This window comes from Poecilia reticulata, linkage group LG7, assembly GCF_000633615.1.
Source record: "Poecilia reticulata strain Guanapo linkage group LG7, Guppy_female_1.0+MT, whole genome shotgun sequence".
Classification (NCBI taxonomy): Eukaryota; Metazoa; Chordata; class Actinopteri; order Cyprinodontiformes; family Poeciliidae; genus Poecilia; species Poecilia reticulata.
This window is the reverse complement of record NC_024337.1, coordinates 22793858-22811916: the sequence shown is the minus strand read 5'-3', so window position 1 is coordinate 22811916 and position 18059 is coordinate 22793858. Positions and strand designations below refer to the sequence as shown.

Below are 18059 nucleotides of genomic sequence, written 5' to 3'. Positions count from 1 at the left end.
ACTACGCTGTTCACCTTATCGATCGAGTCCAAAAAAATAACCACTGCATTATTCATCCTGGACGCTGCCTTCACACTTTCACACCCAACAACTTCCCCAACAGCTAAACCACACTCCTCAACCGAAAAATCCACGCCAACTGGTATTTTAATACCATGCCGACGTGAAAGGCTCCTAAAGCCTGYAGCGCCGTAACTTTTCCCGGCCATCGCACCGAGCTAAAAGCTTGGCGCGGCCGAAAAAAAGACACTATTGTGACACCAGTGAAGACAGATCGTGTTAAAAGTGTGAAACAAGTGAATCACCACTGTAGAAGGTGAAGATCAAACCTTTAGAACACCTCACACTCGTTCTCCTTTCACTCCACACATGCAGCAGACGCTCACACATGCGCACTCGAGAGAGAGAGAGAGAGAGAGAGAGAGAGAGAGAGAGAGAGAGGAAAAACAGAGACAGATAGAGACAAACAAGACAAAGAAAGAAGAAAAAAAGAAAGACATCTAGCCGATATTCAAGTTCAAGTGAAAACAAAGTTACACCTGCATAGAATGTTATTATTTTACTTTATTTTGCTTCTGTTTTTGGCTTTGTTATTAAGTGCCAAAGGTCATAATTAGAATTGTGCATTTTACAATTATCTATTAATATTTATGTCTTTCTCTCTCAGTTTGATACAACAGTTCAATTACAAAAAGGATTTTGTTTCCCATCGGCAAGTTCATGTTTTTACAACACTATTATTTGTAAATGGCGACACTTGTAAGGTGCAGTTATCAATAGGATTAGCACCACTGATTCAGTAGCACTGATCACGTTTCTCCAGTGCAAATGTCATACTTTGAATGCTACAATTTGAAACTTGACTGACACACTTAGTTATCACTCCCTTTCCCTTTGTGTGTAATAGGAACGCTGCATCCATTGTGCTCTTGACATCAACAGACACAATATTTTTAGGGTCAATAAAGCAGAGCTCGCCTTCAATCAAAATGAAATAATGTAGTTGTACCTTAAAAATCAGCTGCTAAAAGGTTCTACAGCAACCAGTATCAAAGTGAGCGTTGAGTCGTACCAAACTATGTGACAAAAACGTACTTGCAGTCTGAAGGTTACCTGTGAAATCCTCTGCCTGAAGATGCAGGTCACACAGTTTGTGGATGTAGCGGATGTACATGTCCTCCTTGTTCACCTCTGATTTGTAGAAGTTCTGATGTTGCAGTAGAACAAGAAATAAAAAGTAGGTCACTTTTTCCCCTGTTACAAAAGTTAGTAAGACCGGAAGTGTAATGAATGTCTCACCATAAGGTTGACTGAACCACCAATCTTCTTGTTCTCCATCTCGTCCCCTTTCATGCAGTCCCTGAAAGTACAAGTTCACTTTTTAAAGCCCTGAAAACAATATCATCATAGCCCACAAATTTTCTTTAGCATACCTGTAATCAAGTATTCTCTCAACAAGTCTTGTGACTGATGTCACAAATGAGATTCCAGTTTCCCTCCATGTCTCCTGCTCAATCTTCTCCAACAAGCTGGAGGAAAACACACAGATATTAAGTACAGAAAGCAAATACCAGCATCGTTCAGCTTTTGGAAGTGCAAAGATTATTCTTCACCTTGGATAAGGACCAAACAGCTGTGTTCTGTTGTGATAAAATAAAAAAAAACAGGGAAAAAATTTGCAAGATCTTAAAGAAACAAAATATTTCCTTCATAGTCTCACTAAGCATTTGTTTGAAACTCACAACAAGCTGAAGAGCTCTCTGTGGTTGTCATCACCTTTCCCATCCGACACCATGCTGTCCAGCTTATCCATCAGCTCTGCCTCCACCTGGAGGTATGAACGTCCAGGAACAGGCGCGTTGTGTGACAAAGAGCTACGTAAGGATGAGGCACACACTCTGGATTTCACAACAAACCAATTTTATACTAACTTGTTTGAAATTGCCATTTTTCCTTTGCTCCCAGTCCATCATATCATGAAAAATTGGGATCATAATATTCCGGACCTCGGTCTGAGGAACTAAGGTGACACCAAGGAAGGGTCCCATCATTCCTGGGATGAAGTGTGGCTTGTTGTCACCTAGTTGAAATGGATTGATACAGACAGAAGTGTTTGTTGAACAACTCTGTTAAACATGTACAGGATACACACACAATGGTGTTTTAAGCCACATTGAATTTCTTTAAACTGTTCTTATGAGGCCTCAAGACTTTGTAAAATGATACCGATCCTTAGATCTTTAAGGGGTTTTGAACCCCTTAAAGATATAACAGATGCAGTACAATATGGGCACGCTTAATTAAGTATGTAAATACGTGGAGAACAAAAGAACCAAATAAGAAAAGAAGAAACGGCAAGCCTAAGATATAGGGATTTAAATACTGTTGTGAAGCAATGTGAAAGCTCCTAAAGAATTGGTCTTAAATGGTGCTTTTGTCAAAGACTGCTGCAAACAAAATGCCTAAAGATGCTGCTTAAAGTTTCTCTTCATATTAACATTTCAATGTGTTGACAGGAAACAGCTTCATTCTTTAAATTTATTAGCCTTTTGTAACCACTGAGTGACTCCTATTTCAACATGAAGTAGTGAAAAATACAAAAAAAACAAAAAAAATTTGCTCCACATCTGTGATTAAGTCTGACTTTGGAAGCAAAATATGAAAAAGTAAATCATAATTAATTTGCAATGTACTACAAATACTTCACTTAAATTATTATTGATGAAGTGAGCGACGGCTGACCCACCTAATTTCTGCCACATGCTGAAGAGCTCATATGCCATTATTACTCTCAAATCCCCATGCCTACAAAAGAAGAAGATTTAGAAGTGAGTAATAAGATACATCGTTTGAAATCTGATTAAAAAAATAATAATAATGCACATGTTTAGTTTTAGAATTTGCAAGATTCTTTTACTTGTCCAGGGTTTTCTTTCTCTTGGCAGGAGGGAGTGCTTCCAGCTGCAGACTGGGTTGGTTGATATAGAGGACAGTGAGGCTGAAAAAGGAGTTCCACACCTAAAATACAAAGAGAAATCCACATAATTAGCAAGTAATACCATTTAAATGATTACACAAGAAGCATAAAATATCGTGTGGTTTTATGAAGTTGTGGGTTTTCATCATTTGCAAATGCACAGACACACCTTGAAATCAAAATCTCCCTCGGAGAAGTTTTTGTGCAGTGCCGGAGACAGAAACTGAGTCGTCACTACGATGATGCTGCAGAAATACGACACAGTGTAAAGTAAAAACTAGCCGGCTGCCAAGAAGCGAATTTAAAAACTTGCAACACAAGCATCACCTTCGGATGAGTCCCTGGATTAGAGTGCTGGCTTTGTTCACTCACCATCTGAGGGATAAAAACCGTATAACAGAAACAAAGAAGCAGACTTACTGGCTGGTTAGGAGACGCATGACGCTCCAGTCTCTGGGGAAGATAGTCAGCTTCATCAGGTTTCGAAAAACACAGAAAATCTTCAACAGAAACTCCTGCAGGAAAAGATGCAACAAAAATCTGCTCAGTCCAAGTGTACAGCCAACAGACGGCAGTACAAACTTTCCCTGATGTCAGCTCAGGACTGAAACCGAGAACTGAGCAAAGACATTATCAGACTTTCAGACTCTCTCGCCTTTAGTTCCTCCTTGCTATGGAAACTGTTGAGAAGGTGGTGGAAGTGGATCTCTGTCATCTGTCTGAGAAGAGAAAGGAGGCAGGAAACGTACTCCCCCTGCAGAGAGAGAGAACAAGTACGAAAACACATAAATAAACCTGCTCAAAATAATGACTAAAGTTTGCAGAGTTTTGTTATCATCCTTCAAAGGGGCAGATTGAGTGAAGGCTTACCGTTATCTCCGCGGTGCACTGGGGACAGCGTTGTCCTCTGGATGTCTCCACAGAATGAGATTTGCTCATGATGGACAGCAGAGTCTGCAACAGCACATCCAGAAGACTCTCCACCATCATTTCCACTTCTTCCTGAACAGAGGACTCCTGGGAAGACAGACAAATTAAAAGAGGATGAGGAAAACTTTAAACCACCATGAAGAATGTGATTGATAAAAAAAAATAATAATTAAGTATGGAACCTTGGCTACATTCACACAGCAGGTCTTCAGAGTCAGTTCCGATTTCAATTTTTTGCTGAAATCCTTTTTTTTTTTTTTTTGGATGGGCAATCAGACTAGTAATTTATTGCTACTGCAATCACACTTCTGTATGAACAGTTTATGACCCCAAAGCAACCCGCATTCTCAAAAGAAGAACAGAGACGTCATACAGCAGTGCACCGTTTACAAAAGTAATAATGGGTCGATTAATTTGATCCATCCGTGGATCGATTTGAAAGTTGTTGAGCAACGGGAGCCAATGGTACTGTCACAAGATCATGAAAAGAAGGAAAAAGCTGAGAAAAAATTAAAGTATAACTACTAGCAATGGCCTTTCGTGAAGCACTGATGTCAACTTCTGTAGTCTATTTGGAAATGTAGTCAGATGACGTAAAGGTCAGATAAATGCAACATGATCGTTCTGACTGCAGATGCTTTGAAAACTATGCATGCATGTACTACGTATTCAATTTAGTACCACAAATGGAAGTAAAAGATCGAAAGAAGGACAGAATTAAGGGTAGCAGATTAAGACAGTAGATAAAAAATAGCGTATGGAAATAAAAAAGGGTTTCTGATTTCTATTTTAATGTGTCATAATTATTTGGACCTGGAAAACCTTTAAATAAAGTTCAATAGTTTTCTGTACTTTCATACACTGGAATACTAAGCTTAGTAGAACTAAGTAACCCTGTAATTATGGACTTGGTAAAGTGTACTGCACCATGGAGCTGGTCTTGATTATTGAAAAGATGCTGCTCAGGATCCCAGAACAAATGAGCAGCTCCCTCTGCTGGCGCAGATGTAGATGGATGTGATGCAAGACGACTGGCAGCAGAATACTCCGGGACTCTGAGGCAACAAGCAGGGGGGAAAGGCAAGCAGAGATGAGGCGAAAAGCAAGATTATTGTGAGGTAAAAAAAAAAAAAAAGATCCTAAATCCTTCATGTTTGTCTCACCAGGAAAGAAGAAGAGTCGGCTTTCAACTGTACGAGCAATTGACTGAAGTTTGACCACGTCCATGGACTGACCAATGTCCACTGTGCTGGGCATGCTCCCTAGTGTACCCCTGACATATTCAGCTACTTCCTGAACGGTGAACATCTGCAGCAGCTCATCGAAGATGTCTGGAAAACTGTTCAACAGTGCAGCCTATGGGGGTAAAGGGGGACACAAAGAAATCTTTACAGCACACAGATATGCAAAAGTGTCTGCATGAACACCCTAACAATGACACTTAACCTTTAAAAAGATCTAAAATATACAGCAACATTATAATACTTAAACAAAAGTAAAACAAGCACATTCCTACTGATTCTACATGGCTTTTCTTCAATAAAAGCCAAAACTATAGTTTATCCATATTGTTTAAAATAAAACCAGTTTCTGAAAAATAAACATCCTGTTGGAGAGGGTTGATGGCTTCACATCAACCGCTGCATTGTAGTTCCAACACAGGAGGGCGCTGTAACTTACTGAAAAGGAGGAGAGTCAAGAATCATGACCACAGAAAAGCGTGCAGCTGGTCACGCCTCTAAAGTGTCCAGGATCAAGCCATGGACGGAGCAACAGTGACAATAAGGCACAGAAGTCTCAGTTAAAATAATATATAATATAAAAATTAAACCAAGACTAATATGACAAAACACAAATTAGCAAAGATCATTCAATAACAAGAGCATAACCAAAGAAAATGTATAACAAAATGACAACTGGTAAAAGAGGAATAGGACTTTTTATGAAATTAGAAAATCACTGGAAAGGTCATTTATGGTAGAGAAGGAAAAAAATTAATTTTATAAGACTTATTACACATAGAGTGATATACTTGAAGTGATGACTAGAGTTTACAGCTAATAAAAAAAACTAACGTTTAATAGAATATCAATAAAAAGCGTTTAAACAGAAATGTCATGTTATGGTCGACATGATTATGGAGAAGTGTGCTTCCTTCACAGTCATTGTGATTCTTCACAAGGAGGCTAAGCAACAACATGTCATTGATAGTAAGTTTCCCTTTTACTAAGTCCTGTTGGAAAATTGACTGGAAGGAAAAAGTGTAACACAATTGTCACCATCCTCATGTCAAACCACTCCTGAACTAGAGAGATAAAGTCAAAAACATTGTACCTTAGCTAAGAAGAAAAAGGACTACACTATTGATCAGAGATCCAAAGTCATGTTTTCAGATGAGGATCACAGTCAAGAGGAATATGACAGACCAACTAATCTGGACAATTTGGATGCTGCTATAAATAAAACAATCTTCACAGAATGATGTTTCTATTTGCGATACTCAACAATAAATCAGTCGGAAACATGAAATGCAAATACTTGAAATGTACCACCGTGCTTGTAATAACATTGTCACCTCCGAAGCTGTTACACATTTGTACCATGTGTATTTTGAACCCCAAACAGTGAAAATGTTTGAGAGGATCTGTCTAACCTGTGTGAAGACAAGATTCTCTGAGCTGCGGCTGTCCAGACTCAGGACAAAGCGGATTGACTGGAAAAGCTCCTGGATGCTGGCCCTGAACTGCTCCTCCTCCATCCCACAGGTGGCCCTCGAGTACAGGATGCGAGACTGGACTATGAACTTGAACAGATACTCCAGTGCCTGCGGTGAATTAAGTGCAGGATACGGATGGAGACAAACAATCAGATAACCCACCTTACATGTCATCTCATAATTTTAGTTCCCCGGCAGAGGAAGCAGGCCTGACCACCAAATCAGTTTAAGGTTAAAAATCAATATATGAAAGAAATGATTGCAATCGGGCACTGCGGTGAAATATCTTTTACTATTATCTTGTCACAAAGGCCACATGAAAAGGCCGCACTCTTCCCATCAATGCCCGCAGAGCTTCAGAACGACTTCCTTTCAAATAAATTGTGCAGGGAATTTACTCCCCGAGTTCCTCCTGTGGTGTTGCATTACTTCTTATCAGCTCCGTTTCTGTTTGACCATTTCCTCTTTCGGAGCTAATTAATCCCCACTGAAGGAGCCAGATCGGAAGGAGGAGGAAGCGAGTGTGATACTTTACCCTCATGGCTTCCTGTATGTGGTCCTGCCGGACTACCTCAGCCGAACGGTCCATGTACCACTTCAGGCATCGAATCAATTCTCTGCAGACAAATTAGCTTGAGTTAAGAAACTTCACAGACATCATAAATGAAAAAAAAAAGTTTTAAAGTGCAGATTCAGAGAAGAATAGGGTCAGATTTGCTTTACTTGTACGCCAAAGCGCCGGCAAAGTGGTTTTGGATGTAGGAGTCTATTACTGGTCTGAAGTGGTAGAACCGGCTGTCCCTGAGCAGGTTAATGATGAACACCTGAGCACACAGATACACACGTTACATCCCATCTCCTCTGCTGAAAAGTCACAAGACATGATTTAATGTGTGAGCGCAGCTGCGTTCTGAGGATGCCCCTACCAGAGACTGGAAAACGAGCGGTCCGTATTTGTCCGTGTTGTCGTCTAAAAGACAGAAAAGTGTATCCAGGACATCTCTCAGGAACTGCGATGGGAGAAAAAAGTAATAATGTCAAAACAACTGTGGCATGATCTAAAACAGAATCAAAAGAACCTAAAAAAAAAATATAGCCCCTTTGGTTAAAAATGTAACATGTTTTCATTTATTCTGAAATTATAATATGACCTAACAGCAGTCTTAAATGCATTTCCATGTATTCAGAATATAAAAGATGTAGAAAACATTTTTTTAATCCCATCAGTGTCCGTGAGTTTCCGATCAGTAATTATTGAATGTTGATGTTAATTCGTCGTACTGACCCTGTGTGTGCTTTTACTAGATTTTTTTGGTGTGGTTTTGGAAATTGACGGTCTGACGGGACAAGCCCCCCGCTTCCCTGCTGTCCGACCGTGACGTTTTCCCCTGTCTTCCTGAGTGTCACGCTAAGGCTGCTGGAGGGTTAAACGACTTTTTTACATAAAAAATGTGGTCGACTCTACTTGAAAACTGGAAATGGGTCTTCACTGGGTCTTTCTGATGGATTACGATCTAAATCATATGGCCACTTCAGATCACAAATGGTTCACCGGGCACAAAATTAACCTTCTTCAATAGGCTTCGCAACCCCCAGATATAAATCTCATAGAAAACCTGCGAGCGGAGCTGAAGAGAAAAAGAGTATGAGAGAAAATCTCTGCATGATCGAGAGAGAGATTGTGCAAAGACAAAAGGTGAGTGATTACTTTCTTGGGAAATGTTAAAGATTGGTCTAAGTGCTCTTCTATCGACAAAAGGAGATTTCAAAACAAATAATTAGCAAGAATGTCAATAATTCTATGTACTTTTTATTTCATGTAAAATTCCCCACTGTACTGAAAGGTTCGATTCTTCTTTTTTTTTCTGTTTCAGATTATTTGACAGTAAAACAGATAGACGTGTTTCTCGAAGTTGTAACATTTTTACCAGGGATGCCAGGGATGGCGAGAATCGCTGTATAAAGTTAAGAAAGAAGGTAAATAATCCATTCATTCCTCATCGTCTCAGAAACAATGGTGTGATGACCTTTACAATCTCCTCTCCGCTGATCTGTCGCAGTCGACCGAGGATGTCCAACACCCTGTCCGGATGGGCCTTCCAGTTCAGGAGAGCCAGGAGATCCACTAAAAATTAAAGTAAACCAACATTTGCTGAGTTGAATCAAGTATGAAATATGGAGGACTGGTGTATTAGCTGGTAAATTACCGTTCTGAGTGAGTTTTGTGGAGCAGAGGATGGTGGAGACCCAGAATGTTTCTTTAGGGCTCCTCTGGAAAGGCAGGTTGGCTGGCAGGTTGGGGCAGCTGTTGAAGTCCTCCTTGCAGCAGGGGAGGCTCAGGTACAGACCCTGGTTGCTGAATGTGGCATTTTCATCACACTAATGAAGGACGGACACGGGAAAGGATTGCTCAAGTTTGGAAAAATGGGAAAAATTTCACAGCAAAACGACCTTTGTAGGAACTTCATGAATGTTTTGGTTTATTTATGTGCTTCAGAGTTGCTTGTAGGGCAAATTCAGCATATTAGTAGTGTACCACTGAAAAACTAAGACAATTAATTATTAATTTGAAATGTGACACTGAAATACATTTTAAACATAAATTGAATAAAGAATACATTTTTTTTAAGAAGCAATAGATATTAATCTAAAATCCTAATATATGCCCACACTGAAAGAGTGCAAAGAATACTTACACTCAACAGACCAAGAACCTGTACTTTACCTATTATTAATTCAGAAATAGAAGCAACAATTCACTTTCATTTTTATAAACAAAAATAAAATAAGCAGGTAATTGTTTGTGACATCTTTAGTTCTAGCAGTTACAGGTTCTCTGGTTTTGGCCATAAACTCAATGAACCTTTGTGAGTCGCATGTAATTTCAAAAACATTTAGTTCATTCAGTGAACCAGATCATTTCTGCAGAAAATTGGTGGGACGCCACAGACTAACTGCAGAAACAGGTAATAACCCTCGCAATGCACACACTTTCAAGTAAGTGCGCCGTTTAAATATTTATCATCTAGAATTCCAAAAAACGAACAGAACAAACTGGAATTATTTGATACCTAAAACGTAGATATTAATCACTTGAATACTCTTATAGGGTTAGTAATTACAAAGCAACTACTATAGATATACAATTATTTATTTTATTGCTTCAGCGTGTTTCTGAACCACTTCTTAGAGCTACAACACATACTAGCATGTTAGCACCTGCCCCATCTTTCTGAGCATTCTTTGGTTTCAGAACAAAGTGTCCAGAGTTGAGAGAGATCAAACTGCACAAGGGAAGACGGATAACACAAGAAAATGACAGACAACAGCCCTAGGCCAAGCTTGTTGTGAGATATTTTTGGATCAGTCATACATGGCTGTTGAGTTCATAGAGCGAAGAGCAGAAAGAATCTGAAGTTGATTTTTTTTTTTTAAAGTTCATATTTTCCATTACAAAGCGTGATTTAAAAAGTATAAGATGTGAAGACGATACAAGCTCATTCAAGCTAAATATACATCCAATGTGAGTGTTATGGCATCACCGTACCTTGTACACATACAGCTCATGGACCTCGTCTGAGAGAGTGGTCCCATCCTCTCTCATCAAAGGAGTGAAGGCAAAGCCAAACAATTTTTTCTCTCCTTTGTCTTTAGCTGAAAAGAAGAACATGATATCATGCATCATGCACATGTTTGGATAACGCCGATTTTGCTTTTTTGTTTTCCCCCCCAGAGGGTTTGATTGTGACAGAGCTACAGTTGTGACTCACTTGAACAGTGTCTGAACTCAAAGCGAAGGTGGGACCCCCTGAAACGGTCGATAGGGATGGGCAGCTTGACCATCTCGCTCCAGCGAGGGCTGTTGTTGTGGTAAAGAACGAACGAGCGATACTCCGAGGCGCTCGGCTCGCCGGTGCCCAAGCTGATGCAATCCTGCAGAGGGAAAAGAAGCATGGGAAGAAGGTCAGGCTCGCTCTTACTCACAAACTGATGATATGGGACATGAGAAGTGATGCACGTGTGTGTCATACTTTGAGCGTGTCCCCGTCAGCGTAGAGAACATACAGGGTGACTTCAATGTTCTTCTGGACACTCTTGCCACCCCTCTCAAACTCCCCTCGTTCCAGGGTCAGATACAGGTCATTGCGTGTATCACCTGAGGCAATTAAAAGTTTGGAGATGCTTTGTTTACAGGCAACTGCACTAATTTTACACATTCATCCCATAATATTGAGCCTCTTATAGCTCCAGAGGGAGCTACAACTGATGTTCTTTTTTTTTTTTAGAAGATGTAATTAAAAAGTAAACTGGATTAAAGCTACATTAGGGAAGTAGAACCTCTCCCAAAAAAGTAGACCGTGAAAATGTCTCCTTCATCTGCTCCACACGTGAACTCCGTGTGGTCAACATGAATAAATAATCTTTGTGAATCACATTCTACGCCACTGTTCTTTTTAATTCAAGATGACCCTGCTGAGTGGAAGCACGCACTGCCTCATGACTGCCTCAGCACCTTTTTGTAAGGTCAGTGTTTATTGAGACAAAACATCAGAGGCAACACTGGTGAAAGATATTGCTGTTATTTATAAAATCTGATTATTGTTATTTCTATCAAAGCCATTTCCTTTGGGACAGATGACTCACAAGGAGAGATATTGAGGAGGTATTTCAAGTGAAGCAGAGAGAAGCAGGAGCGGAGAGGAGAGGAACGAATTATAGATGGTCAGTAGAAACAAAGAACCACATCGTGAACGAATGCTGTACTCCTCTTTACAGATTTTCTTTGTCTATTTATTGGTCACACATGTTTTGGATGACCGAAATAGTTTTATAACCTTAGTAAATCTGCAACATAGTTGAAAATATCAGTGTTAGTTTACCCATGTTAGATCATCAATTAACTGTGATAAACAAATTTTTTAAGCTAGCTCCAATTTCACAAGCCACACTGAGGCATGACTATTCACCTAAACACAACCTGTCTGACAACATGGAGTAGACTAAAATATCTAAAAACAACAGCACACCATGCCCCAGTCTACAGAACATCAAGAAAAGATGACAATGTCATGAATACCTATCAGTCTGGAAAGGATTACAAAGCTATGAAGGCTGTTAAGATACAAAAGGCTATTAATCTAATAAGAGAAGTCATAGAAAAGAGGAGAGCCTTCCCAGGAGTGTTTGACCTACCAACATTAGTGCATTGACAACTGATTCAGGATATTACAAAAGAACCGAGAACACCTGAAGCTCTGGAGGCTGCAGTTGCTCCAGTTATTTAAGGTCAGTGTTCGTGACTCAACAACAAGGAGAAGACTGTACAAAAATGGCCACCATAAGAGAGGTCAAAGGCAAAAACCTTGAGTTTGTCTCTGTCTAATATTTACCAAAAAAATATTGTGATGACTTTTCAAGACTTTGGAAATATTATTATGTTGACTGACAAAACAAGGAAAGTGCAGCATTTTAAAAATGTTGCATCTTGCATAGCACTTCAGAAAAAGAACATCATTGGAGGAAGCTGATCGAGCAAGAGAGATGAGACAGTGTGGGAGACAACAACAGGAAAAAGAGCCCACGATATCATATCTACAGTCTAACATAGAGGTGGCTGTATGGTGTTCTGGGCCTTATGAAAGATTTATTGTAAAGACCTGAAGGCAGTTGTTACACCAACTAATCTTTGGGTTTAGGGATCAAATACTTTTTCACAGCTCTGTAAATAAGCTTAGCAGCTGAGCTATAGCTTTGAATCTCATGCATTGTTGGAACAAAATCTCCATAAATCTAAACCAAACAATACAAGTTACTGTTTCCAATTATACGTTCCTCTCTGCAGACCTCCGTTTCCTGCTGTTTTCCCCAATTCTGTCTTATATCTCTCCAGCTCTATCCACTTCGACATTCAAGTGCTTCCTGTTTACCAGCATCTGTGACCTTCCCCTCCTTCCTTTCCTCTGAGCCATCTGGCCTTTTGGTTCTCCCTCCTGTCTGCACTCCCTACCCCCTACTGCTCTTTGCCTCTTTACCTGGCAAGATGACATCTGGGAAACCCAGTTTGCGTGTGAGTGCCAACGCCCTGTTGAACACAGCCTGGTTCTCCCGTCTGATCTGCTCCAGCTCACCTCGCAGCAGCTGCAGAGAAATGATGAGGCCTGCAGAAAGTGGCAGCAGGGGGTTTTAGTGGCCACATGTGGATGTGGGAGAGTGAATGGGAGGGTTGAGGAAAGAGGACAAATAAAGATAAGAAAGTAAAAAATTGAGGAAGATAAAACAAGAACAGAAATGCAGAAAGAGGTGGGATTTTAAAAGGACATCGGTCAGGATGTTGGGGTAGAGAAGAAATTAGCCATAGAGATGCGATCAGAGCCAGAACAAAGAGAGGGGAAAATGTTAAGGTATTATCAATTGTTGCCATATTCTTAGAGAGAATATAATTATTAATTTTAATTAAAATTTGAAATCATTGAATATTTGCAACTGATCCCAGATCCACGACGCACACATGGCAACCACTTGTCAAAGAGAAGGAAACCAAATCTTTAAGTACCACTTTTACTCTAAATGGGAAAATTAATTACACCTATAAAGAAAATGTACAAATGGTAATGTAGAATAAAGAATAAACATAGGCACAACTATTTATAATATCAAGCTGGCTGGTGATTTAAAGGTATGCCAATGCAGCAGATGTGTTATGACTTCCTTTTGCTACCAGCATTATAACCCCCTGCTGGTAATTAGAAAAAGCACAGGGTCAACGAACTCTTACACGGGCTTCAAAAAGTTCAACTGTGTCCATCTACAACATAAACTCTATGATTTCATGTTTTTAAATGTCGATACTTGGTTGTTAATCAACTATCTGCTATGTCAGCAAATATCCGAACTAAGTGTTTTTATTAGGACAGCTGTTTTTCTAAATAACTACTACAGTAGTAGTTGTCAGGGTGGTTATAATAAAATAAAAGGTTTACAGTTTCCCAAATGTACAGATTCAGTTTGTTCTCTATAAATATGATTTAAATCAATATTAATCTCTTCTGTATTTTTACAGTGTGATAATCTCAGACTAAGCCTACAGGTGGAAAAATGTGCACAGTACCTCACTAATGAGTCAAGAAATGTTTCCTAACAATAACCTAGAAGGTTTGTGATCAGAAAACACATTTACCATAATTGGTGCTGGGAGCTGAGTACTTGGTGTTGGACTTGCGGATGATGTTCTCGTGGACCTGGTACCACTCATTTTCGTTGTTGCAGCTGGGGAGAAAGAGAGTCGGACAGGGCTGTTTACAGCTCACCCGCTTCTAAATCCAGATGGAGGTTTTAGGACTGTGTGCATGGGGACCACATGAACAGCATGCGTCCCAGAGCAGATTTCCTCCTGGAGAAAAGGTAGCAGCAGGGGGAGTTGCTATCAAGCAGCACATTAGCCCAAATGCACAGCTCACTAAGCAAACCTGACAGCCAGCTCTCTACCAGCCTTTTTCATTACTGAGGGCCCAAAGGCCCCTGGGAAAGGCACGAGGAAATGCACAGACTGGAGCCTTATAGGAGCCGACAGTTTGGAGGCAGCAGCACTGAATCACTGCTTACTTTTTTAAAAGGAGGAGCTCTTCATGTTGCCGGAGAAATCCAATAAAGACATAAGCTCTCTGTTCAAGAAATCTTTCTTTCACACGGAGCCGTGGTGTTGTCCTAATGCAACTAAATGGAATAAGTGCGTGAATGACCTCTGACCCACAGAGGAGGCAACAAAGTGACATTCAAGCTGTTGACTGATGAGAAAATATGCTGAGCTTGGTGTTATGTTGCTTTGTCCTCTAACTTTGCTCAATTATCTTTCTGTCACCCCGTTCCATCTCTTTGCCTCTTCCTCTCCATCTCCCTCCTCCATTTTCTTGGCCGGTGGAAAGGAACAGCTATCTGTGGCGAAGCCTAACAGCAGAAGCCAGATTCACAACATGCCAGGTGCCCTATATCCAACCCAGGGCGAGGAGCTATTGATTTTCCAAAGGACACTTCATTATCATTCCGGTCAAAACACACCAGAACCAACACTGAAGAAACAGGCTTTCACACACACACACAAAAAATCCACACTTATGCATTAATTACTGCGGAGAGTTTATAACTTTTATTTCCAAAAGGACACACAGCCAAACTGCAAAGCGAGCCAAGCAAACTTGAGAGGAACAATATTTTCATCAGGGATATCAGAGAAAAATAAAAGCAGACAAGTAGCTTCAGTGGCATACTCACGTGTAAACTTTGAGTACAAAGTCCTTCTCCTCTTTGAGGTCTGTAATGGTGTGGAAAACATCGCTCATAGCAAGCACGGCACATCCATAAGGTCGTCTATACTGGACGTGTGGCGGGCCTTTCTTTGAGTCATTCAGCAGCATACGACCTGGAAACAAAACCAGGAGACAGTGCCTGAGAGGAATACAACAAGATCTTAATCCTCCAGAAAGTGATTTTGTTCTTTGTATTTACCAGTTCTTATTACATGTGCAACAATGTACAGGTCTCTCTTCAAGTCTTTACTGCTTAGGTCCTATGGGGGAAAAAATTTATATAATATATTGGATTATCAGAACAGGAAATAGTAAAATATTCATTCACATTTTATCACATTACAAAATCAAACTTCAATATTTTATGTGACTAACGCAGGAACACCGGCCAAATGTTGACAGGGCAGAATCCTCAACATAATTTGATCTAGAGGACCCACCTGCAAATATCATCTATAGATTTAACAAGTAGGCCAAGAATGAATTCCCTATATAGCCTGTTTAGCGATATGTTTCGACGGTAAAAGTTGAAAATGTATTGTAGGGATTGGGTTATTTCCCACTTACTCATTTGATGGTGTACTCATACCCAGTGAACCGTGTTTTTAACATGCTGTACAAGTTAACGTTAATTTAAAGTCAAACTTTGCTCATTCTTGCTAACTTTAGCTCAAAATTCTGAGATACATATTGTCTAAAAAATTAAGAGCTCTGAGGCCCTCTACTGGTCTGGAGGCCCTAACTAAACATGTTCACTTATCTCCTCAACCACCTTTTGAATGTAAAAAAAAAAAATATGGCATGTAAATATATTATGACAAAATATGATCAATTTCAAGATCAGGGAACATTTTCACAAGGCATCAAATGTCAAAATAGAAAGTTTCTCACCGTAAAGAGTGCACAAAGGCGATCAACTTTCTCTGGATTCTTTGGTCCTCCATTTTTATTCAGTTTCACCATGAACTTCTCACTGCAAGAGAAGCCAATTCACAGTTTCAGAGAGTCTGTCAGCCACAAAGTGCCTAAGTCAATCTGCTGGACTGAGACAGCGTGTGTGTCTAACTGTGTCTGTCAGCTTATGCACACATACAGTGGGTCATTGGAGGCTGCTCTATTAGCATTGGGATTGGTATGTGTACCTGATTTGTTTGGCTTCACGAGAGTCATATAGAGAGAAGAAGACGTCTGCGTCTTCACTGATGCTGTTGTAGGTGAAGCTCTTCAGATTGATGAAGAGGTGGTGTGACACGGGGATGCGACAACCATCACCATGACGCTGCCTCATGCTGTCACCCTGGTAATTAAGAGGAAAGTGACCGCTAACAAGTCAAGTTTATGCCAAAGACAGTCAAACATTTGAGCTTTTTATATGATGAAATAAATAAATACATGTGTATTTTCTTTTCTGCCATACTGTACAGTGAGTTTTGCCCAAATTAGCCATTTAATTAAGCAGCTACTCATGGAAACATGATACGCTCTGATTAAGGACTTCTTTGAGCAGCGATGCACCAATCAGTCAGAAAGTTTTCCCTTGATCAGCTATTTCTGATGGAACAATCAGCCTCTTTTTCCTGTTAAATACATGCATAAAAACGGAAAAATTCAACCTCATATGGTTTGTAAATGCATCATCAAACTCCTTGTTCTTTGGTTCACTTTGATTTGAGATCAGTAAAAACCATCTAAATGTTAGAAAAACATGCTTTGATGAATAAGTGGTGATAATCAGGCAGTTTTTTTTTCATTTTACAAGTTAGTTTGTACTTCTTAAAGAACACAACTGACAGATATGGGTCTAAATATAGAAAAAAATAAAATTTTGTGCAACAGTAAGCCCTATTCTGTTTTTGAAGAATGTATTGCTTTTGTTAAGCAAACTGTTTTAAGTTTTTACGCACTGAGATTCATACATACAGTGAAAATACATACTATAGTATGAAATTACATACTGTATGTAATGACATCCTAATCTTTCTATTTTCCAGACTGGAAAGATATAGACATGAAGATTTAAAGTCCTACACATATGATTGCCTCTATGTGCAAATCAGAAAATAGGTCAGAGTTCATCAAATTGAGCTGCTCCGAGTTTTTGGCATCCTGAGGTGAGTTCTTGCATCGATTCTGTATTGGCACATTATGTGTGATGTATGTCATGTAACACAGCTGTGATGTTTGCATCACAGGGTTTTTAAAAATGCCCAAAAAAACTGTGGCACCTTGACTTTGCTGGGGTTCAAATTGTATTTGCTGCAGTGTAAAATATGTAAGAAGGTGATGCTTCCTATTCAAGCACAAAAAAGAAAATCAAATGGACAAAAATCTGAATTTGCAGGTCAGGCCTAAATTCTGAAATTATTTCCAGTAAGTACTTAATGGTGCAACTTTAACTTTAGGGATGCTGTCTGGTTATAAAGAAAGGACTATATATTTTTTTTATTTATTTATCAAGAAACGACTTATTCTTTGGGGCATCTTAATTAGCATTTTGCAAAATGCTAATGAACTAAAGAACCTGGAGCATCTCTTTTTACTTTTAATCATCAGTGCTTGCATTTAATAATTAAATGGAACATATCTTTGCATGCATACAGAACTTAAAAAGAAAATTTAAACCGAAGTTGAAAATCGATGGACAAGGCTGACTGGTACATCGACATTTTTGTTTTCTGTTTTGCTTTGATTTTTATAAACGACAACAATCATAAACAATAAAGCTTTCTTAATTTTACTTTCGTTTCACAGTATAAGGTAGATTTAAGAAAAAACACCTAACAGCTTAACATATTGCACCATGTTTGATTTGCGTACACAAAACGTGCAGCAAAAGCAGAAAACTGAGATCACAATGCTGCATATTGCCACAAAATGCTCACACACCAGAAAAATTTAGTGGACAAACTATTCACAGTTGGGGGCATGAACTGGGGCATATGTGATCCCAGTGGGAATCAATGCCCTCACCCTTTGGTTTGAGTAACTCAGGGGCCACCAGTAATATGCTGCAGGAAAAAAAAAACTGAAGTCTAGAAGTGATATGGATATTCTTTTGTTACATATTCTTTAGGAAAACAGATTTAAAATGGGAGTTGAGAAGAGATGAAGAGGATAAAAAGTGTGATAATTT

At 39.5% G+C, this 18059-nt stretch overlaps 1 protein-coding gene across 4 annotated transcripts in view; it reads right to left on the bottom strand.

Annotated features, from left to right (window-relative positions):
• Window positions 1-18059, bottom strand: part of LOC103467511 (dedicator of cytokinesis protein 3-like) — a 60416-nt gene that overhangs the window by 20134 nt on the left and 22223 nt on the right. For all 4 annotated transcript variants that reach the window (XM_008413952.2, XM_008413953.2, XM_008413954.2 and 1 more), the window contains exons 9-37: window positions 16069-16223; window positions 15818-15899; window positions 15126-15186; window positions 14892-15039; window positions 13801-13889; window positions 12656-12781; window positions 10655-10779; window positions 10394-10556; window positions 10171-10277; window positions 8831-9002; window positions 8651-8748; window positions 7550-7633; window positions 7347-7447; window positions 7159-7240; window positions 6561-6731; window positions 5071-5263; window positions 4835-4962; window positions 3848-3994; window positions 3633-3731; window positions 3398-3492; window positions 3147-3222; window positions 2918-3018; window positions 2747-2805; window positions 1932-2080; window positions 1743-1828; window positions 1614-1640; window positions 1434-1529; window positions 1300-1360; window positions 1114-1207 (exon numbers count right to left, since the gene is read on the bottom strand). In XM_008413952.2, the coding sequence (XP_008412174.1) occupies window positions 1114-1207; window positions 1300-1360; window positions 1434-1529; window positions 1614-1640; window positions 1743-1828; window positions 1932-2080; window positions 2747-2805; window positions 2918-3018; window positions 3147-3222; window positions 3398-3492; window positions 3633-3731; window positions 3848-3994; window positions 4835-4962; window positions 5071-5263; window positions 6561-6731; window positions 7159-7240; window positions 7347-7447; window positions 7550-7633; window positions 8651-8748; window positions 8831-9002; window positions 10171-10277; window positions 10394-10556; window positions 10655-10779; window positions 12656-12781; window positions 13801-13889; window positions 14892-15039; window positions 15126-15186; window positions 15818-15899; window positions 16069-16223 (3175 nt within the window). The remainder of the gene's footprint in view (window positions 1-1113; window positions 1208-1299; window positions 1361-1433; window positions 1530-1613; window positions 1641-1742; window positions 1829-1931; window positions 2081-2746; window positions 2806-2917; window positions 3019-3146; window positions 3223-3397; window positions 3493-3632; window positions 3732-3847; window positions 3995-4834; window positions 4963-5070; window positions 5264-6560; window positions 6732-7158; window positions 7241-7346; window positions 7448-7549; window positions 7634-8650; window positions 8749-8830; window positions 9003-10170; window positions 10278-10393; window positions 10557-10654; window positions 10780-12655; window positions 12782-13800; window positions 13890-14891; window positions 15040-15125; window positions 15187-15817; window positions 15900-16068; window positions 16224-18059) is intronic.